Here is a 23,652-nt window from a genome sequence, read left to right on the forward strand (position 1 = left end):
ACAGAGATTTACATATGTAAATATAAATTATTTGTAAAGGAAGGGCTGTTTTATCTTTAAAAACGCTATAAAAACTCAGTTAAATCTTTCGTATCATTTCAGCGTAGGAATCATTTCTGAATTGTCGGCCAAAAATCTTTAACGACATCCTACAAAAAGTGTAACGATATTAAATCGGCGCTTCGTGGAGTCCAATTAACATCATAAAAGCCAGATTACACAATTAGTGCTCAACAGATCGATTGCTAGCCTGTTGGTAGGGCACGCAGCGCTAACGTTATTGGCGTCTTCATTTTCGAAGAAAATTCGGACATTAATGCTACCGTTCCAAACGCGTGAGAGTGCGTTGGCTTCTCTATGACTACGAATGGATTTTCTTAGCTACAAATGCGTAAACTTGGCTTATTTACAGCGTTGCCGTGATAAAAGTACAACTCATTACAAAATATGAATTTTTGAATAAAATCACCTACATTTTTCAGCTGCTCTAAAGCCTTTAATTTCTTAGTTAATTCTGAGTTATAGTACAAGCGAATAAACCGAATTTTTTGTGCGGAATTCCCTCAAGAAACTGCAACCAATGCTGCTGCTGAGATCTGTAGCAAGGTGATTTTATCGGGCCCACAGCGCCAATATTCTCGGTCAAGCGAATCGGTGGCTTTCAATTAACATGCCAATTTTTCAATCTTCGTTGATACGAGTATGAATTACAATATCCATACACAACGTATTTACATATATTCGTGTATGTAAGTTAAGACATGGGTTATGACTTCAAATAAAAGCAGCTGTTTGACAAATTTAAAATTTACATATGTTGTTGATAATTTAAATTTTTCTCAGAGTCGATAAAGATATGTGGCGACCATCATAGCCAAATGGATTTGTGCGTGACTAACAATTTGGAAGGCCCGGGTTCAGAAAACGTTTTTCCTAGTAACAGGCGCCAGTCGGCAGTCTATAACAAACCTCTGAGTGCATTTTTACCATGAAATAAAAAATAGTTAAAAAAAAACTAAAAAACACGCTTTTATTGCTAATCGAACTAAAAAGTAGAAAATAAATTTTAATGACAAAGAGACCTATAATGAAGTAATAGCAAATCGAACGATCAGTCATAGTCAACTACCTCAGAACAGAATTATAACAAAAATACAAATATTGTAGAATAATTCAAATTAGAGTTAAAAGCGTGGGATGCATTTTGCTTCACTTTCATAACCCTCTGTACATGGGTAGTTGCCAATAGAATGATTGTAATATTTACTAAATCAAGCATGCCACGCTTTTAACTCTAATTTGAATTATTCTATTTGTATCTTAATTTTTGTTATAATCCTGTTCTTAGGTAGTTGACTATGACTGACACAATCAAAACGAGATGTAAAGTTCCAGTTTGGTTTTTTTAGTTCATTTTTGTTGTGAATTGTATTTTAATCGATAAAATTTTATAAATGAAATTATGGTCATGATAAATTCCTTCTTTACTTGCCAAAATTTTATTCCGTAAAATAATTTCAAAATTTATGTTTTGATTATTTTATTGTAATTAACAAAATTACATCTTATATGAAAATTGAATAGAGTAAATTTGCGTGTATGAGACTTGTAGTATCTACGCATGTGTAAAGACTATACAAAGTGCGAATACAACTACCCTGAAAACGTGTTAGCCTTCTATTCGTACTGCAGTGCCGCGTGCCCGAGCAAGTTCGAATTCGAAAGAGTAGGTCGTAGACTCCCGAAATCAGTAAGAGTAACTCGGAGAGTGCAGGCACACGCAGACCGCGCGTTAGCTCTGTCTTTCTTACTCTTCTACAGAAGATCTAAAAAAGAAAATATTAATCCTGCCTATGCTAATAAGGATAACACAGGCCGACAGCATCTCAGACCCAGAAAACGGACTATATATTTTCGAAGGATTTTGATGCGCTGAATCCAAATCTGGCCTCAGAATTGCTCTATCAGCTCTGGTTTTCGAGATATCCTAACCTAAAAGTGCAAAAAACACCGTTTTTGCCCATATTTGAGGTTATGTAGCCTTGCAGATGTTTTCTTTCAACAAAATTAAAGGATAGCATCTTTAAATACAAGCCTTCTTTTTTCAAATGGCGTTGAGTTTGCTCAAATATCATTTTTTTTCGCTGAGATATCGCATTTTGAAATTTTCATGTTTCTAAATTTTCCTACACCTGAAAATCGATTGAGATAACATAGACATGATATATTCGATTACTAATTTTCTTGAATTGAGTCTTATTTTTCTTAAAATTTTGTCTCACACCATAAGTGTGCTAATTTACCAAACCCCTACACTATCTAACCCACGGGTACCATAAACCTTCGGAAATATATAGTCTGGTTTCTGGGTCTGAATGTTGGTTAAATTTTGTCGGCCTGTGTAATGGAAAACTTTTATCAAATTATTGCATTGTCATCGGTCCTAGATAGGTATGCAAAATTCCAAGTCGATCAGATTTTTAGAAGCCAGTGAAAATTAAGCTCAAAGATTCCGTTACATTCATTTATACATACATACATACAACGCGAGCTAATAAAAGCGTGTTAAAAACAATTTGTGGAACAGCATCAAGACGCACAAGCTCAAATCAGAGAATGGGTGTGTCAATTGTATTCATATACATATACTAGGGTACATCACTCTTCATTACAAAAAAAATTGGTACTGTTTTTCCAACACAATCATGAAATTTCTTATATTTTAAGACTTCCGCTAAAATAATAGGACTATGAATAAGTTCGTGCGGTTTTTTTTCGAAATTTGAAACTTTATTGACGTAAAATGGTTACAAATTTAATATTCAAAGTATTGTCCATCGCTTACTACTACTTTTTCCCATCTTTCTGGCAATTCACGGATTCCCTTTGTGAAAAATTCGGTCGGTTTTGCCGCAATCCACGAATCGATCCATTTTTTGACTTCATCGTAATTACGGAAGTGCTGGTCAGCCAGGCCATGTTGCATCGATCGGAGGAGATAGTAATCGGATGGCGCAAGGTCTGGACTATACGGCGGGTGGGGTAGGACATCCCATTTGAGCGTTTCTAAGTATGTTTTGACCACTTGTGCAACATGTGGCCGAGCATTGTCATGTTGCAAAATAACTTTGTCGTGTCTATCGGCGTATTGCGGCCGTTTTTCTCGCAGTGCTCGGCTCAAACGCATCAATTGTCGTCGGTAGACATCCCCCGTAATCGTTTCATTCGGTTTCAGTAGCTCATAATACACAACACCCAGCTGGTCCCACCAGATACACAGCATAACCTTCAGGCCATGAATATTCTGCGCCGACGTCGATGTTGAAGCATGCCCAGGGTATCCATACGTTGCCCGACGTTTTGGATTGTCGTAATGGACCCACTTTTCATCGCCAGTCACAATTCGATGCAAAAAACCCTTTCTTTTGTGCCGTTGAAGCAGTTGTTCGCATGCCATAAAACGGCGTTCAACGTCTCTTGGCTTCAATTCATACGGCACCCAATGGCCTACCTTTCGGATCATTCCCATGGCTTTTAAACGTTTGGAAATGGTTGATTGATCAACTCCCAAAGTTTTTGCAACCTCTTCTTGCGTTTGAGCCGGATCTTGATCGAGCAATTCCTCCAATTCGGTATCCATGAACTTTGGCGGCGCACCCTCGCGTTCTTCGTCTTCCAAGCCAAAATCACCACTTTTAAAGCGTGCAAACCACTTCTGGCACGTTCGCTCAGCTAGAGCATGCTCACCATAAACTTCCACCAAGATACGATGACTTTCGGCTGCTTTTTTCTTCATATTAAAATAATGAAGAAGAATTCCCCGCAAAAACACATTATTTGGCACGAAATTCGACATTTTCAAGTGTGGTAAAAATATTGTTGTTTACGCTTCAAATAAAAAACTTATACTGACGTTTGTGCCTTACGACAGTAGCTCTCCAATGAATGTTTGGAAATGTGGATCGATGGAATAATAATCAAGTTACGCCATCTGTTGTAAAACCGCACGAACTTATTCATAGTCCATTATTTCAGAAAAATCGTTAAGATTTACGTGAGCTGGACCGGTTTGAAAAAACTTCCTAAAATCGAGATTTTTATACGCAATTTTTTTTTCTTGACAATAAATCGAATACAAAAAAAAAACAAATAATAATGTAACGTTACAATTAAACGTCGTTCCTAGTCGGAACATAGGGAGGAGACTAACGCATTCCATCTATCACGATTTTGATGCTATTCCAACCTACTCGTTTTCAAATTTATTCAATTGTTGGAGTAATATTAGAACCCGTAGGTGGCCTGCAAACAAACAAACAAGCATTCTGCTTTATACACAACCTCATTTTCATTAGAAGTTTAACAAAATTTTTCCTGTGCATTCAGATTTTCGGTAACTTCAACTTTGTAGCCATTAAGCGCTTATCAATTATTTATTTTTCTTGTATATGTGTGTGTATGTATTTATGTTAGTATTTAAGCAAAGATCATTGAGCGATATGAACCGCAATGTCACACGCCCACTTTTTTGGAGCAATTCGGTGCCCTTTCGGTCTGATTGTCGGTGCCGACGATGAAGTCAAAGCTGATACCAATAACTTCGACGCCAGTGCTGCTGGTGTAGTTGCCAAGATTTAGCTTGCGTTGATTTGCCTTTTCGTCTGCAAACTCCTTAATATGAATGTGCAACTAATGTGTATGTGTGTATGGAAATATGTACATATATTACTTTGCACAAACATCTATTCTTGCCAAAGCGGTTGGCAATGGTGCACTCCCACCGGGAGCGGCGCAAGAATTTGTTCTGTGCGCCAAGTATTTATCAGCTATGCATTTTTTTATCGTCTCACTGCTGCTATGCTGCAGCACATAAAATAAAGTTTAGTACATCAATAACACAAGTATACATGGCTTTGAACCTGAACAACCAAGAGTTATTTCTAAGATAGTTTTGATGATTACTTCGAATATTCAATATGATCTTTTAGGATTGTTTCTAAAACTCGGAATTATTAATAAATATATATTTTGCACGCTTTTTCAATCAATGAAGAGATAGTGAAGTGATTCGATTTCATTTGCGGTTGGATAAATTCAGTAAAGAATTTTCTTCAAATACTCCCAGAAGAGTCTTCCGTTTCATCAAAAAAGCTTTGCATGTACCTACTTGTAGGTGGTGATAATCAGTTTAAACTCTGTTACTTCTAAAATAATTATTTTTAAATGTGCCTAGCCTTCTGGCGGGGGCGTTAATAGGTCAATAACCAGTAAGAATTACGACGAGCCTAGTGACTAACAGGTTTTAAACCCTATTTATAGGAATAACAAATTCTTCTGCCATGAAAACATCCTAGGACTATTTTCTTTGTTGAGATGCCGATGGGCTGCCTTTTATATCCTTGTGCCCAAAAATGAAAACACAGTAAAATAATAATTAAAATAGCTTTGTATTTCAAAATATTCTCCTTAGAAGTCAATGCACTTTTTAAAGCACTTTTGCCACACAGAAGTTGATACCTCCAAAATGGGCGTTTAAAGACTTTTCAACAGCTCTTCAGGTGTTGAAAACCCTTGATCTCGATTTTTTATTTCTGGTGTTCGGAAACAAAAAGAAATCATTAGGTGCTAAATCAGGGCTGTAAGACGGATGGCCCATTATGTCGATTTGTTGAGTGTTTAAAACCTCTTTTATGAGAGTTTGCATTGTCCTGGCAAAGGACGGTTCGTCTTCGGCGGTTGGTTTTTCATAATTCTCCGAAAACTTCTATACGACTCAAAATTGACTGCTTTAAGTTTTTCTAGTGGTATAGTTGCGACATGACCAGGCTTCCAAAAAAAAAAAACAGGGGCCATTTGTTTTGAAGTGCTTTGAACCACGGCAGCTTAATTTCTTCAACGTTTTTTACACCAATTGCCCTTTTTTGGGCAAGTGTCAAATTATGCGGCAGTCAACGAGAACAAATCTTGCTGACGACCAAATGTTCATGCAATATTGAATGTATGCTGGTCCCACTAATGCCTAAAAATGTCTCTATCTCGCTATATGTCCATATGACAATCTTGCTTTATCAATTGACGCACAGCGTCGATTCTTTCTACCACCACAACCGTTTTTGGACGGCCTCGACGAAACTCATGCTGCGAGAATCGACGGTCACGTTGGAACTCGTTATACCTGCATTTCACAGTGGTCAAGCTTGGTGCTCCAACGCTAAAAGGCGATTCATGGACAAAAAAAAAAGACAAATAAAGTTCGTCAGCTAATCATAGTTAGTAGGGTGAGTCGATTTAAAAATCGCTCATTGCTCTGTGAAAATCGTATTCTAGGGATCAAAATAAGAAACTTTGCCGAAGGAACCATACCTCTAAAACGAATTCTAATGTCCCCCAATTTGGGTCGAACGAACAATCCCACTTTCACCCATTTAGAGTGCTCCAATCGAGTCCAAATGTATGACCGACCCCCACTAACTTTGGACGGCCGATCCACCCATGCCAGTGGCACACCCCCTGGAACTCCCCTGGGGGGTTCCCATACAATCATTTCAAAATATCACCATTTTTGGCCTTTACATGAGAAAAGAAACTAAAAAGTTCGACCCAAATTGGGGGACATCAGAATTCGTTTTAGAGGTATGGTTCCTTCGGCAAAGTTTCTTATTTTGATCCCTAGAATATGATTTTCACAAAGCAATGGGCGATTTTTTTGCCTCTCCACGAATCGACCCGGCCTAATAGTTAGTGTTGCAAAAGTGCAAAATATAAAAGGCAACACTTGTACTATAGAAATAAGATGGAAATAGGGCAAGCATGATTCACTAAACTCAGAAATCTCGTTACTCGGCAGTGAGTTGGAGTCAACCTAGGCCTCGCTCGGGCAAAACAATGCATAGACTTTGATTACTCCTTTATTAATGAGTTATATACAGTTAGAAGGCCGAAAAATAGCGAATTTTCCAGAATTTTTTCTGAGAAAAGTTTTAAATTTATTGATCTATATTTATTGATATTTATTTGGAAAGGAGCTACAATAATTAATCGAAGTAATAAGCAAAATAAATTTTTTTGGCAAAATGGCGGTTTCTCAAAAAAAAAATCATTCTTTAACCAAAATTTCGGAATTAAATTGTTTATAAAAACAATATTTATCCGTGAGAAAAAATCTTCGATTAATTACTAAAAAATGTACAATATTTAAAAAGCTCGTGCTAAAATTTGAGACTATTTGGCAATATAAATTGGGATTTTCCTTTATATTGTATATTTTATAATGAGCAACTGATATTATCGATTGTTCTCATGCAGCTAAAAAAACACCAGATACAATTTCTTTTTTGAAGGAGGTTTAAATCAAATGTCAAAATGTTATGTGGAGCACGCTCCCACTAATACTAAAACGATTCTCCCACTCCGCTAATTCTGCCCTGGAACCGCAAAAGGGTAGAGCGCTGGGTAGATCCGCGCTCATGTCCGAAGACACAATATGTACCTGCGTCCAGGTTCCTCTCCTACAAGCATATGAAGGCTATACGTCGACGATAGTCAAAATTACTCCCACTGTGTTTATAGGTAGGTGATTCTAAAGTAATGGAGACATCGGCAAAGTTGCAGTAGGGTTACATTAACACTCTACCATCTTGTCCTCTGTACGATGTTGTATTGAGTGTTTCACTCAAAAGTCTGTGCTTGCCGTCGGTTCGTGGGAAACTGCTCGCCTTCGCTGCTGCTGCTGCTGCTCTAACTGTTGCTGCACCGCTTTGCGCTCCCAATCAATATAGTGGAGTCGCGTCATGATCTTACCTACGAACATTTGGTTGCGCACATATCTCATTGAAGGGTGCTGGGAATGGTTGATGCCCCAGGGGCTTGTTCGCGAACAGCTCTTTCCTCTCTGAAGCGGTCGTAATAAAAAAATCACGTGCTCTGCGTTTTCGTCAGTAAGCGGGTAGTTTGGACAGCAAGGGCTGCCTACCTTAGAACGATGCAGGTATTCCTGAAAACAGCCTGTCCGCTGAGCAACTGATACAATTTAATGTCGTTCATGTGCTGGAGGTATCTCCTCATTACCTATTCCAACTCGTATTTTAACAAGTCGATACAAGAAATATTTTAATAATTTCTTAAGGTGCAGGCCCAATGCTTTGCTTGCTTGATTTGCATAACTGTCAAAACATACAAGGTGAAGTCACATATGAACGATACTGAGCTAAAATAGAAACGACAGTAGGTTTGTTCTGATAAATTCGAGTTTATTTATTCAAAATAGTCGCTACGTACATTAGTAAGCAGATCCAAGGTATTTTTCACTGGTCCCCTCAATGTATTTAAATATAACTTTGTTGAGGATATGAACCAGGACCTGGTCGACCTAGATTAGTATTAAGTACTCACCATTATATGACTTATACGCTTGTGCGATGGTGCGTTATCATCATGCAGAATCCAAGAATTATTTGCACACATTTCCGGCCGTATGAGACGTACAGCATCTCTCAAACGCTTCAAACCCGATAAATAGTGGCAGATGTGTGTCTGTCTTACAGTCCTACCAACATAAGAAAAAAAATATGGATCGGTTCCCACGTTCGCAGTTCGTTTAAATTAAACATTTTCGGTACTTTTTGATCACACAGCGCAGAGCCAAGTATTGTAAAAGTTGTGGATAAAATATCAAGCATTAAGGCCAAGTATTAGAATGAGTTCTTAAATTGAACTTAAATCTAACTTGAGATTTTGCGCTTCATCAACCTCTTTTGATCAAAATTTTAGTTCGACGTAAGCTGGGCATCGGCGACTTAAGTTTTTCTTATCTTGTTCCAGATGAGTAATTTGTTCTAGTTATCTCAATTGAGCTGCTTGGAGCACGATCGGTTGGAGAACGTGACAGGATGCATCAGTCATAAGCTGTACTTCCATATTCCCAACATCACTGAAGAAAATATATTCGATGAATTGCAGCTACAATAAAAGCGTATAAGCGAAATAATTAATTTTAATTGAAATAAAAAACACTGAAATACATATATTTAACAAGATTTATTTATTAGGCCTCTTCTTTTCGCCAAGAGTAGTAACCAAAAGGAGTAGATGAAGCAACGGTATAAATGAACACATGTTGGCAACGCGGGAGTAGCTGCCTTAAGTTACATTTGTTTGTATGGCAGTGAGTTATACCAATGTAATGAGCTACATATATCCATACTCGCTAGCGGCGAATCTTGCTCGATATCTTTGTTGTTGCTTTCGCATGCAAATTTTTCGTTAAGTTAAGCGAGCATAGAGATAGCGAGCGGAGGAGTGGCGAATAGAAGAGGCCTATTGAGTCAGTCGATTTATAAACCATATATTTTAAACTATTTGTTAAGCGGACAGATACCTGTAAAATTTCGAAAAAAAAAATTGTTTTCATAAAATGTTAATATAATCCTTTAAGAATATGTCAACAAATTTTTAGAACGTATATTTAAGGATTTCTTATATTATAGCTCGTCAACCATGACGACTCTATTCTTTGCGTTGTATTCAAACTTTAGAGACGTTTTACTCAAAACTTTATTTTTCGAATTGGCGTACAAGATAACTCGAAAAGTTGTTGGCCGATCTCCCTGAAATTTTGCACACATCTTTTTTTATGATAGTTATTACTTTCTATGTGTTTCAAGTTTTCGAAAATTTTAGGAAAATTCACAAAAATAGTAGGAAAATTTGCCCCAAAATTCGTCTTTTTCTTTAAGCAATTTATTCCGCGAATTTGTTTTTTCCATTTATTGTTAATTCATATAGAAATTATGACATTAATAAACAAAAAAAATTTTCTTTTTTTGTATTCAGGTCACTGACGCCGATGCTACAATGCCCGCCGATTGAGGACCTTCCTGGAAGAATTGAGTGTACATCCGCCATTTTAAATGATTAAAATACAAAATTAATAAAATTTATATTATTATCTATATATATAAAAATGAAATGATGTTCGTTTGTACGCATTTTTTTGGGCCGATACGAGGCCAATTTTATTCGTTCTTTTTTCATATTATAGAGATCCACTAGTAATGTATAAATAAACTGTATGCGAATTTTGAAAAAAATATATTGACTTCTTCATTTTATATAATTTCAATGAAAATCAGGGAAATGTGGCCGTTTACAGGTATCTGTCCCCTTAAATTGTATTGAATGTGCAAATGTTCACTTAACTTTAAACCGGAAGAGGTTTTACATTATTTGAACTAATTACAAAACATTGAATTACAGAATTATTATTATTTTATATTGAAAATCTTACATTTCAAACATTTAATTGAGTATTTTTAAAATTTCTGCTCAACCTACAACAGAACACAAAAAAAGCAAAAATCTATTGTACGAACTTCGGTACAGCAATCAGCTGTTCGTTCGCTAGTTTTTTTTTTCATTCGCGAAATTTATCATAGCCCTATCTCTTTCAACCATAAACCAACGACTCAAGATCACGTCAAAGGGAAAGAATATAAAAGATATTTTCGGATGTGACGTCACTTCTCTGACCCCATGAGTTTGTTGTAGTCACGAGCTACGAATTATACGATGAAGCAAATTTGAAAAAAAAAAAAAAACAGCAGTTATTGCTCAACGCAAGACGCATTTATTGAAGGTGGTGGCACTAGACCAACAACGATGTTTTGTACGTTTGATTGTCATGGCAAGGTATTGGCAACGTATTTAGAAAGCAAAAAATTAATTCGCCTTGTTTTATTCTGTGCTGACAGCTACATGGGCACAGCGAAAGAAAAAAAACAAATCAGCTGATTTACCAACACCACTTTTAACAGATTCGCCTTGGCTCAACGTATGAATAAACATAAACATTTTTTATGAAAAATAGTTTTAAACTTAATATAAAATGTTTTGGATTGATATTTGTGCTAAATTTTACTTCACTTTGTGTACACTCACGCTTCTAAATAGCAAACATATCAACACCAAAAATTTAAACAAAGAAGTTCACTTAAAAGAGAAACCCCACGAAAATGACGACATGTATGTACCATGATTCAATGATAAAAGGTTTGCTCAGTAAGCAGCTTTCTCTTTCTCTCTTGACAAATCGGCTCCCTTAGCAAGACACTGGGTTGCTAGCTCTAGAAATTTTTAGTAAAAGCGAAGGAAAAGTAAAAAACAACTCGCTCGAGAGTATTCATTGGTATGTTCAGGACTATGGTAGTATGACATGGAATACATACCCCTTAAGTCAGGACATGATAAAGTATTTGACGTAATCGATGAGTGGAGAATTTACAAAGCTTTATTTCTTGTGATGCGTTGACTTAGAAGTAATTTATGTTTTGCAAAGAGCTAGCATTTCCCCAAGAGTTACGACAGGGAGAATAATTGAATAGTCCCGACGCGACCGATAACATTGCATACCTCATTATAAAAAAGTTGGGATTGACGGAACTTGTTCCCAATGAGTCCACCTTACCATGGATGGATGAAGTGTCCAGAGGAGGCTTGGCCAAGTACCAGCATGAAAAAGCTCCTCATAAAAAACCATCTGCCAGAATCGGCTTAAAACTGCAGGTCCTTCCATTTATGGAACAATATCAAGACACGCGCTACAAATAGGAGGAGGACCTCGGCCAAACAACTAACAGAATTGTACGTGGCAATTATTTATTTATTTTTAACAAAATAGTTTCATATTGGCGAAGCTTCGCAACTTCGCGATCGGTTTTAAATTTAATAATTAATTCACAAAATAAAAATCTTGAGTTAAGTGAAATAATTTTTTGTTTTAATATTAGACTTGGCAATTTCCGCAAATAACTTCTATTTGTACCATTATTTACATTCAAATATTATTTAAAACTAATTTTTTAAATCGTTCGCAGTTTGTTTCCATTTAAGTAAGAAAATACTTTTATGTTACCATTTTTATCAAGAGGGATTAATTTGTTCCATTTTATTCACCTTCTTAAATACAACCTTTTGTAAGGGAGTGTCAAAAATCGAATGTCACTAGTGAGCAAACCTTTAATAATTGAATCATGTGTATCAAGGCGAATTTATTACAGGTGACAGCAAACACATATAAGTAAAACCCTACATGTATTTGTTGTTGCGTTTGGTGCAAGCATCATGTCAAAATCAGCAAGCAAATGTAAACATACGAATGTAAACATACCAATACATACAAACAAAGCATATCATTTTGACGTAAGCCATACCTACGGCGAAAAATTCAGCTGGATGAATGCTGTCACCTTATTAAATTCACCTTGATGTGTATGTACTTATTCTCTAAAATCGATTACAAACACAAGGACTGCTTACATTATCTGGTATATTTTGTTTATGCAACGGATACAAATCAGCTGGTTTTCTGCTAATCAAAAATAGCTATTTTGAATGAATACCTAAATTCAGAATTTTGTTTTCGTTTTTTGTTTAATTCAATTGGTTTCTAGGCTTTTTGCTGTAAAAAGTTATTAAAATTAGATTCATTGTTGTTGTTGTTGTTGTAGCAGCATAAAACTTCCCCATATTTACATACGGGGAATGCTGCTGGAGTGACAGTCCTTGGCCGGATATAAATCCGGGTCGTTTCGGTAACGTAGAACCGACTGCCGTGGAAACGTTAGATTCATTGTGTTGAATTGTGCCAATGGCAATAAAAGTAAAGCAGTGCCTTTGATTTTTCAACGAATGTGGAATTGTTGCAGAAGTGGATCGAGTACTACCTAAGGCTAAAAGCATTTAAAGCAAAAACTGTCATATGTCATTCATATGAAGCATATTTCGCGTCAAGAGCAAAACAATAATTTATAAGTTCGACGATTGCTAAAATGCTTTTATCAAAGTAAATTATTAGGGCACGTTTTCATAATCAAAATTAAGTTCACAATAAATATTATTGCAGATTTTGACGGATTGAAATCTTTTTTTTTAATCTAAATTAATAATACGTTCACATAAGTATTAGTCACCTATAAATCCACCAAATTAATCTACCCGTTCACATATGGCAAATTACCTGCAAAATCTACAATAAGCTGTCAATACTGCTTTGAGAGGTTTTTCTTCAATTATCAATTATTTTGCTGGGATACTTCGGTGTTTTTGGTTTCTTTAATTATTATTAATGATATGAAGAAAATACAAGGAGAAGGAATAGCTAATTTAATTGCGTAATTCACTGCTAATAATAAACAGTTGGAGGAAATCAGTAAACGACGTTTACTGAGGTTGCAAAAAATTATGGCAGTAATACGCATAGAAAATTCTATATTACATTTACAGACCTGTTTCCTTTGCCGGCATCCATTTCATTTAGTTTTTATTTTGATGTTTCTCCTTACATTCGTAACAATAATTATCGATAACACAGAAAACACAGGGTTGTATGTCAATAAGTATCGTTAGTATCTAGAATTATTTTATAATCTCAGATTTTGGGAGAGAAATTTTGTACAGGAAATCACGCTTTTATTTGGGTTTTTGAGTAAAGCGCGATAAAGTAGATCATCTATTTATATGTGAACATATTATAACTTTGCATTGTTGTTCCAATTTCGCAGTTTGCTCAAAGCTTAGACAGCCGACGGCGTTAATCGGGATTAGCGGCGCAGTTAATTCTGATTAAAATTATAGTTACAGACGGTTGTTAGGCGTATTAGTGAACAGCTGATTTGCTTATTGAATAGTTTTATCAGTAAAAGGTACCGGTATTAGCTGCCCTGATACTAAGACATAATTAATTATTTAAATAAAATTTGAAAAAAGTCGTCAAAATGCACCGAAATATCAAAACAAATTCATGTAATTTCGAAGGTGTTAGTGAAAACTAGCATTGCATCCAGCCTTTCTTGTTCTTCGCCTAAAAATTTCATTATTTTTCATTCACAATAGATATAAACCGTCATGTTTCGGCAATGTTGCCATCGAAAATTCGTCTAATCCGCTTAAATTACGAAAATTAAGTCTAATTGTAAGTCCGCATTAGTTGCCCTTAATTCCTGAGATAATTCTGAAATAACTCGTTATTTCCCATGTATGTAAAACTCGTGTACAGCAAACTTTCTCTCCTATTTTCGCTTCAATCTACACAATGCTGTATTCTTTCACTTTGGCAACCGGTCAGACTAAAACCGTACCCATTGTACAAAAACCCAAGTAAAAATACTCTTCTTCTTTCTATTTTTTTGACAGGCACCATAGGTGCGAATTTGACACTCAGTCAAGTGTGTAATGATGTGACTGCTTGGTCTTTTGCTTTAGGGGGTTGTTATGCCAGATTAGAATTTTATGACAACATTACAAATAATACAATAGAAAAAAAGCAAAATAATATCTTTGAGTTCAAAAATTTGCAATAACACATATTGTTAATTTATTTCTAAGGTATACTAATGCTTTTTATTGAGAAATATCTGAATTTTTACGCAATCTTTTAAACTTTTTGATACATCTTAAAATATACTCGTATTACTTTATAAAACATTTATTGATGACGAATTTGACTGCTTATATTTATATTTCAAATGTATCTCCGAAAATCTGGTAGAACTGATTCGGCAGTGGTTGCCTTTGGGTTAATGATAGAAAAACCCTACATTGCTCTATGTATCAACTTTTAAATAAACATGATGTACTACGTGCTGCGGCTGCGATAAAATTTGCGCCGTATAAACGTGTTGTACAGCATTCTCTCTTTACAACACTAAATAATCATGGCTCCTTGGAATCTGGCAGCTTCGTGGGCTCATTGTGAATAGTAATTTTGTTCTTATATTGCGTACTTGAACCCATGTTTTGCCGCTGTGTACGCGATTAAGTTTAGTAAAGTAGTGAAGTTTTTCTTTGTAAACATTTTAGACTCGATAGACTTAAATAAATTTATTTGAAGTGGTGTCTTGTGAAAATAAACGTGCGACAGAATGGATCTCTCAGGTCCGCAATTAATTTCAAACATCTTGTCTAGTGATGAGCTAGAGCAGACGCCGCCTGGGGTGCAGGAGAAATTGAAAACTTGGATAGATGGATTTTTCGATGAGTACTGCAAAAATAAGGCTGCTGCTAATCGCCTGAGTGAGTATATACAATTTAACGCAATCGTAGTTTTTAGTTTTAGTAGTTAAATATGTATAGACTTTTATTTTAGTCAAACAAAAATCTAACCTCAAAAAAATGGCGTCTCTTGCATTTTTCGCGAACGGCAAAATATTCCCTGCATTTGCATATACACATGTGTATGTATGTGAATGCGAAATGCTTACACACAACACCACGTCGTAAATTTTTTTTAATGTTCCTTTATTCATTTTCTATTAGATGATTATGAGCAAAAATCGGAGGAACTACAAGCATTAATTCAGGATTACGAACTTAAATTAGAGAGCCAGAATAAAAATGTTGCAGAATTACGTGCGCAACTGGACAGTGTTTCGAGCGAGCGTGTACAATTACTTGAGCAAAGCAAGAATCATGAAGTGGAGATGCTTGCGCTTAGAACTGAACGAAATGCTGTGGCTGAAGAAAGAGACTCCTTTTTGAAATTAATAGAACGCCAGAAAAGTGAGTTGGATAGATTGCAAGAAGAAATTCACTCTTATCAACAGCAACTGAAAAATGCTATCACAGCAAAATGCGAAGCTATAGCTAAAGTAGATGAAATAGAAAGTCAGAAGGTTGCGCTTGATTTTAAAGAACGCCGCATGGAACAGGAACGTACAATGCTTCATAATCAGATACGCACACTTACTGATGACTTAAATCGGAATATAGCGGAGCTTCAGAGCATACGACGTGACAATACAATGCAGGGCATGCATCTGGAGGCCCGACTTGCTGAAAAAACGGAGGAACTAAAAATTGCTCAATCTCAATGTACACAATATAAAGAGACAATTGAAAGACTTTCACAAAATGTCCAAGACCTATCAACTAAACTATTGAACCAAAATGAAGAAGCAAACAAGATGATGGACTTTTACAAGAAAGAACTGGAAGCTAAGTCTAAATTGGCTGAACTATACAAAAGTAATTGTGAGGACACGGATGTGGAGCGAAATGAATTAAGTACTGCCATATCTGATCTTAAGCGAATGTTGGCCGAAGCCAGTGATCAGTATGGAGAACTCGAAACCAAGTTCAAAGCTACTGTGCTGCAACATGAGCAAGAACTCGAAGAACGCGACAAAGTAGTAGAGTCACAAAAATCCGAACTTCAGCATGCAAACGATTTGCTGAAAGAGGTGCAAAACGAAACCATGGAGAGTGCTATTTCGAAAATAGCTCCATCCGCTGCAATCGCGAGTCGCCTCATCCGGACTGATATGTCGCTAACTGAGCTATACTCCTTATATGTGAAGAGTTCCGAAGAACTGGACCTTCAAAAACGCGAAAATGCGCGTCTAAACCTTCAATTAAAAACTATATTGCAGGAACTGACCGAAAATGCGCCGGTAATTAAAAAGCAAGAGCTGGAGTATGAAAAGTTGATCGAAACAAATAACATATTGGCCCATCAGCGTGATGAATTGCTAAGTAAGAAGGCTGATATGGAAGACTTAATGGGCAATGCACATTCCAAAATAAATCACCTAGAAAGAGAAAATAAAAAATTAAAGAACTCTCAGAACGACCTCAGTCGTCAAGTGTGCTACCTGCTAAAAGAGGTCGAACAATTGCGAATCGGACTCATTTCGGAGAGTTCTGCCGTTCAGAGCGGAAACCTCTCCACCACAGACGACGTCATATCAAAGAAATTAGTAACATTTACCAATATTGTGGAGTTACAGGAGAACAATCAAAAACTTCTACTTCTTGTGCGAGATCTTAGTACTAAGCTAGAAGATGCTGAAACATTGAAACAGCAAATGGAGGCCGCGGCTTACCAAGAAAAAATCGAAAACTACGCCAAGAAATTCCAGTCGATGCAAGAGACGTTAAATCAACAAAATAACACCGTAGCCACGTTGGTATCGAAGTGTGAACGTTACAAGAAAATGTATTTCGAACTCCAGAGAAATATACAAAAGTCTGGAGCCAATGCAGAACTGAGTGATATTGAAGACGCTGAAATGAGAGAAATTGACGATACTGAAAATAAAAACACCACTAACATATCAAATCAAAGTAAGAGCAGAAAATCTAATGACGGAAACGGAGAGCGTCGTATTCGAGAGTTGGAACAGCAATTGCAGGAAGTTAAAGACCAATATAAAACATTAAAGGAACAGTACGAATATTACACACAAGAGAAAAAGAATAATGAACGTATTATGAATGAGCAATTCGATTCTATGCGCACAGAGGTGAGAGAGTTGACTTCGACGAACTGCAAACTAATGTCTTCACTTGAGTACAGCAAAGAACAAATCAAATTACAGCAAAAGAATATTTCAACCTATAAGCAACAGATAACAGCACTCGAAGATCGTAGCAAAAATTATGAAAATACGATTATAAAGCACGAACAGACAGTGCATTTCCTAAAAGATGAAATTTTGAAAGCGCAGCATGGCCATTCGGCTGCCCAGAGCGAAGCATCGCACTTGCGTAGTGAAAATCGTATTTTAAAGGATACCGTAAATCGTCTACAAGCAGAAAAGGAAGGATATCATCGCGAACAGCAAAATCAAAATTTACTTTTGAATAATTTGGAATTGATCAAATCGAATTTGGAACGTTCTGAAATGGAAGGACGAGCAAGATTGGAGCAGCGGTTAGACGAAACTGTACGTGAATTGTCCGCTCAACGCCGCCGTTTCCAGGAGGAAGAAGATCGGTTCCGCGAAACAACAAGCGATTTAAAGCGGCAAGCCGAATCTGCAAAGAAATGTATGGAGGATGAAAGAGCGCAGTCTGAAAAGCTGCGTAATGAATTACAGACAGTACGTGAAGAGCTCACTACCAAGACCAATCAAATCGATGAGCTCAGCAAGAAATTACAGGAGAGCTTAACTCCCTCCAAAAATGATAATCCAATAGCTTTGGCGAACAAGAAAGCACGTGAATTCGAGATAAAACTTGAAGAAGCGAAAATTGAAATAAATTCTTTGTCAGCTGAATTAGCAAAGGCGCGAGAACATGCCGATCAATACTTTAAGATGTCACAGAGTGCGGAAGCAGAAATTAAAAATCTCCATGAAGTTCACACCGCATACACCGCAAAAGCTGAGTCTCAAATTAAAGAACTAAAATTGGTTGAGTTGAACCTAAAATCAAGAATAAGTGAACTTGAAGCAGAAGTACAGCTAGCCAGCGTCACTGAAGTACCAAATTCAAATCAATCCGAACAACTGAAAAAATCCAAAGACGAGCTAAAAGATGTTTTGCAGAAATTAAGTGAATGTAATCGTAACCTCCGCACCCTGCGCACGGAGAACACTTCACTGTCGGAATCGTTAAATGTAGTGCAGGGAAAATATGCCAATGAAATGGTTTTACATTCAGCTGATATACAAGAACTCACAAAAGTGAAAGAAGAGATGACAAAAGTACAAGATCAAATAAATGGCCTAATTAATGAACGAGATTCCGCCAGGAATCTGTACGAAGAGCTTAAGGGCTCGCATGACGAAGCGCTGCGCTTACTCCAAAATGAGAAGGACGAAATGGAAAAGCGTATAGTTGATCTTAATGGTCTCAATTCAAGTTTGCACGACCAAATCGAAGCACTGACAATGCGGCTAAGCATACTTACTCAATCTCAACCAGCAGCCGTCTCTTCAAATTCTTTAAATGAGTCTGCTATGGATACTTCTGGTGGGGAATTGAATCGTTCGCGTTTAGAGGAAGATCCCAAGAACAATGACCAATTATTGCAAATAATTAAGTATTTGCGCAAAGAAAAGGACCTCATCGACGCGAAGCTAGACATACTAAAAGCGGAGAATGCACGCTTACAATCTGAGAATATGATTTTACAGAAAAAGCTGGATGAATTAAAGGGAAGCCTTACTCAAGAGCGCGCCAAGTCCGAGACTTTAGTAGTTTCAACCACAAAACATGAGGAAATTCTACGCAAAATAGAAAACCTAAATGCAATTACCGACAGCAACAGAATTTTACGTGAAGAACGCAACTCGCTGGTTTCACGTGTGAAAGAGCTCAACGAACATATTACCGCTATTGAAAATGATTTATTGCCATTGCAAAATCAAAATCGCGAGCTTTCTACGAAAATTGAAGAGCTTACATCAGAAAACACGTCTCTACGCACAGAAGCAATTAAATGGCGTCAACGTGCCAACGTACTGGTTGAGAAGAGCAATAAGAATCCTGAGGAGTTCAAACGATTGCAAACCGAGCGTGAAAATCTTGCCAAGATGCTGACTCATGAAAAGGACTTATTGAAGCAGACCACTGATGAACTAAATAGCATTAAGGCTGAAAAGCTTCAACGAGAGACTGAGATAGCATCACTTGAAAAGCAGATCCAGACACTAAGTGAAGAGAAGAAAAAGCTCAGCGACGAATATTCTGGAGTTCGTCAAAACAATATGCGTATGTTGCAGGAGATTATGGAACTGCGAAATAAGTTGCTGCAAAAGGAAGAGGCGTTGCAAAAACTTGTCGACGAAATGGAGGCTAAAGAAGCTCAATTGCAAGACTCTAAGAATAAAGAATTCCAGATTCGTAAAATTGCGAAGCGTTATAAGGATTCTTATTTGGAGCTGTCAAATAAAACAGCAGCCGCTTCACAAGATGGTGCGACACCGGCGCAAGATAACATGGATATTGGCAGCAACAGTGGCGCGGAGGGGGCCGCTAGTACCGCAGCAACCGCAACGGCTGTTACAAATGAATTAGAACAGCATCGCAATACCATTGAAAATCTTAATGGCGTCATACGCACAATGCAAGAAGAAAGTGAAAAACTGCGTAAAGATTATGATGACTTGAAGACTGCTGTAGAAATTGATGATCGCACCAAAACTCTATTGCGTGAGGCCAAAGCACGCATTGTCAGTTTAACGGAATCTAAAAATGTTATTAGTCAAGAATTGAATACAACTAAGAGCAAGCTACAAAATGTTCTACAAACATCAGAGAACGCAGATTCGACCATCAATAACATTAAAACCCAATACGAGGAAACTCTAGCACGGCTCGAAAAGGAATTACTCGAACAAAATAATCAGAACAAAGAGGCAATTGCTCGGCTTACCAGAGAAAACGAATCGCTGCTAATGCGCATTAATCAGCTAAATCGGCAGCTCGGTTTACAGCAATCCGCTAAGCCGTCTACCAGTTCAGTTGCAATTACAGATAAGGGCTGTATTTCGGAGTCGTCCCCTCGGACAGCGAATGTGAAACCAATGTCAGGCTCAACCACCGTGCAACAATCGGCTACAGTAACACCATGGCGCGGTAGTGAAACTCCTTTGGCTAGTATTCGACCAATTTCGGTGCAGAATAGTCGCACCGCTGCTATCCTTCCTACAAGCCAACAACCTGCAGCCGGTGGTTCGTCGACTTCCACGTCAACCTCATCGTCGAGCACAACAACCGCTTCAACCGGCTGTAGCAATACAGCTTTAGTTCCGCCACAGCAACAGGTGCACACAACTGGCAGCAGTTCGATTGAGTCAATGTCATCGTCACCAACTTCTTCCCACACAGATTACATGCCCTCCACTAGTAGCTCGGCTTCGGTAGCCGTTGCTGCCATTCCACCGATGGGCTCTACATCTGCAGCTGAAAGTTCCCAAGAGGCCGAGAGCGTCCAACAGCCTCAACAAAATGAATCACAATTGCTTGTTGGTGGTGGGCAACAACAGGTGGTGGCTTTAGTTTCACCACGAGTTGAGGGGTCTTCACAAAATGTCCCTTCTCCGAATTTGCAGCTTCAACAAGATCCGGGAAACCAGCAACCTAGTACTTCAGGCACTACCAGTTCTAGCACACACATCGCTGTCAGTAGCCACAGTCGTCATACACCTTCTAGCAGCAGTGTTACCACCTCACAGGCCGGTACATCGGGTGGCCATAAAAGGCCTCGTGAACTAGAAGGAGACTCATCTACGAATGTTGAGGATGGTAATGCCGACAAATCAACTAAACATCCGAAACGCTTGCGTGGATCTGAGCCAGCTATCTTGGGAGTAACCGAGTCTGGCATCGACGTTGAATATCAAGTACCCACTTCATCTCAACGTGATCAAGAAGATGATATTGTCGTCGTAGACTCCGAGGAAGAAGACGACGGCATGATCGAGGCTGATGACGGGCCAACGGATGGCGACGCTGAACATGAAGGCTACGAAGATTCCTATGAACAAGATCAAGACATGGACGAGAACGAGATACCAGAAATTAACGAAAGTAACATACGTGTGGATGCCGAAGTCGATAACAATGAAGTTGATGTCGATGAGGGCATTGAAAACCAAGCTCAGTGTACGTCGGGTACCGACAATCAGTCAGACATACATTACAATACCGGAGCTAGTACAAGCCAAGCTGCAGCATCCGCCATGGCACATAGTCACGAGATGGATAGTCATCAACAAAGCCAAACTATCAGTAGCGGTAGTTATGAATCCAATCCCAATGCCACACAACCGACGGCCCCACAACGAAAACAGGCTCGTCCACAGAAATCTACAGCAACTGCGCCACAACAAGGATTAGGCGGAAATGTCAGTGAAAGTGGGGAGCAAGATCCAAACGGAAGTCGTCCATCTGACAGGTAGGACTTTGAAAATAAAAATTTAAATATTCACACGAATTAAATTCAAAATTTTTTCAATTAGTGGTGCTGAACTAGTCAGTTCTCCACAAGGTTCCAAATTTGGTGCCAGTGAGGCTGGAGCACATTCCGAACAACACGAGAGCAAATTGGCTACCAATGAGGCGGCCGATGAGAACGTAGCAGAGAGCGATGAACTAGTGGGTGAACGCAATGACGAAAACGCCCCTGAAGCTTCAAAAAGCGGTGCACCAAGCGATGCTGCGCTGGCCGCAGAAGAGGATATGGAAAACGTGGAAGAAGAGTTCATAGAGGAAGCTGCTGCAGTAGAAGTGCTTGAAAATGCAGATAGCGAAAGTGAGTATGCCTTCAAACTGTTCAAACAATATAAAATTAAATATACTTTTTTATTAGGTCATCACAGCAGCGGTGCTACGCAATCTGAAATGCAGGATATCCAGCAAAACCAGGTCGAAGCAACATCTGAGGACAATGAAGGTGCAGATGGAGTATCGTCGGAAGGCGAAAAGCAAGCCGTGGAGGAAATAGAAGTGAGTACCTTAAAATTAAAAAAAAAGAGTTAATATAACAGCAGACGTACTCTTAAAAATTTAAAGGAAGAGGGACGCGAAGCCGAAGCCTCCACTTCCCCATCGATAACAACTCGGTCTAAGGCTATCAAGGGTTCGGGTGGTGTACGGCGACCTTCTCGCGGTTTTCAACGTGGAGGTAGACCAACCCCTATAATTTGGCAAGGTATAAATAAAATGTGAAAATACCGCGTCGTGTGATGCACAGGATCTAACTTTTATTACGTTTTTATTTGCAGATAGTGCTGGACACTCACGCAATATGTCTCCAAACCATCGCGGACAAGAACCGCCCGGTAGTCCAATGCGCGGTTTCCCCAACCAGCGTTCTCAACGCGCACGGCGTATGCGACGTCCGACCGGTGGAAATTACGGAAATATGCGTTATTCATAAATATTAGCTTTTGCAAGTAATATTTATAAAATACAAACAAAATTCATACACTTAATATCCCTCATTATATTATATTTATGCAAACACAAGATCGGATTTACTTTCGAAAACTGCAACAATATTTTAATCTTAAATAAATGTTGCATATTCCACTTTAATTTGCCAATTTCGTTACTAGCCACATTTAATTGCTTCGAAACGAAATTTATTAATAAAGTATATGCTAATTTAGAGAGTGCAAATATGGGAACTTGGAAATGAATTGCTGTTAAAACCTCCTCCAACGATACTATGGAAAAAATCAATTTGATTTTAGAAAGTTTCATGAAGGTTTTTTAGAATAGTCAAATCTGCTTTAGCAGTCGTCAAATGCACTTTGGAATGCATTTATCGATTTTAGAAAGCAACAAATCTAATTAGAGAACATCAAAGGCACATTAATGAAATAATTTTATAAATGAGAATTCGCATTGCCACAGTATGTCTCCAATATTTTACCTTTGTAAAATTTGTATTGGTAAAAAAAATGTTGATATTTACAAAAACTTGATTTTCTCGCGTTCGTCGTTATTTGACTTAGGCTACCTTAATTGACGGGCACAATTCCATTCCCATGGCAGCCGGTTCTACGTTACTGGAATGACTCGGGTTTTTCCCGACCAATGGATGCCGCCCCAGTAAGCTAGCCCTGTCTTGTGTACCGTACCCCACAGGCACAGATATAGGGCTTTTTCGCAAGCGATAGTATTGCACCACCTATAAACGTTTGTAGCCCTGTTTCAAATGCTAAACTGATACTCTTTGATGTTCCGCACTTTTGGCATAAGACCTCTTCTATTCGCCACTTCTCTGCTCGGCATGCTTATACCTCATTAAACTAGTATAACTCACTATTTTTATTTATTAATAATAAAGCCAAACATACAACCATAGGTTATTTTTACAATGATTGACCTTAAGAATAGTTTACATAAAAGGGTTAACAGTAAAAT

At 37.8% G+C, this 23,652-nt stretch overlaps 2 protein-coding genes across 2 annotated transcripts in view; one reads left to right on the forward strand and one right to left on the reverse strand.

Moving 5' to 3' along the window:
• LOC129246171 (putative transcription factor SOX-15) overlaps nucleotides 1-11,023 on the reverse strand; it is a 79,145-nt gene extending 68,122 nt beyond the window's left edge. The window contains exon 1 of the mRNA XM_054884750.1: nucleotides 10,936-11,023. The gene's annotated coding sequence lies outside the window, so the exon portion shown is untranslated. The remainder of the gene's footprint in view (nucleotides 1-10,935) is intronic.
• A 3,750-nt stretch (nucleotides 11,024-14,773) lies between these two features.
• On the forward strand, nucleotides 14,774-23,059 carry LOC129246459 (nucleoprotein TPR). Its single transcript, XM_054885308.1, has 6 exons — nucleotides 14,774-15,066; nucleotides 15,310-21,676; nucleotides 21,741-22,033; nucleotides 22,091-22,227; nucleotides 22,294-22,432; nucleotides 22,506-23,059. Exons 1-6 carry the CDS (start codon nucleotides 14,916-14,918, stop codon nucleotides 22,658-22,660), a joined length of 7,242 nt encoding a protein of 2,413 aa, XP_054741283.1. The 5' UTR covers nucleotides 14,774-14,915; the 3' UTR covers nucleotides 22,661-23,059.
• The last annotated feature ends 593 nt before the right edge of the window (nucleotides 23,060-23,652 follow it).

The sequence above is a fragment of the Anastrepha obliqua genome, chromosome 4 (genome assembly GCF_027943255.1).
Source record: "Anastrepha obliqua isolate idAnaObli1 chromosome 4, idAnaObli1_1.0, whole genome shotgun sequence".
NCBI lineage: Eukaryota > Metazoa > Arthropoda > Insecta > Diptera > Tephritidae > Anastrepha > Anastrepha obliqua.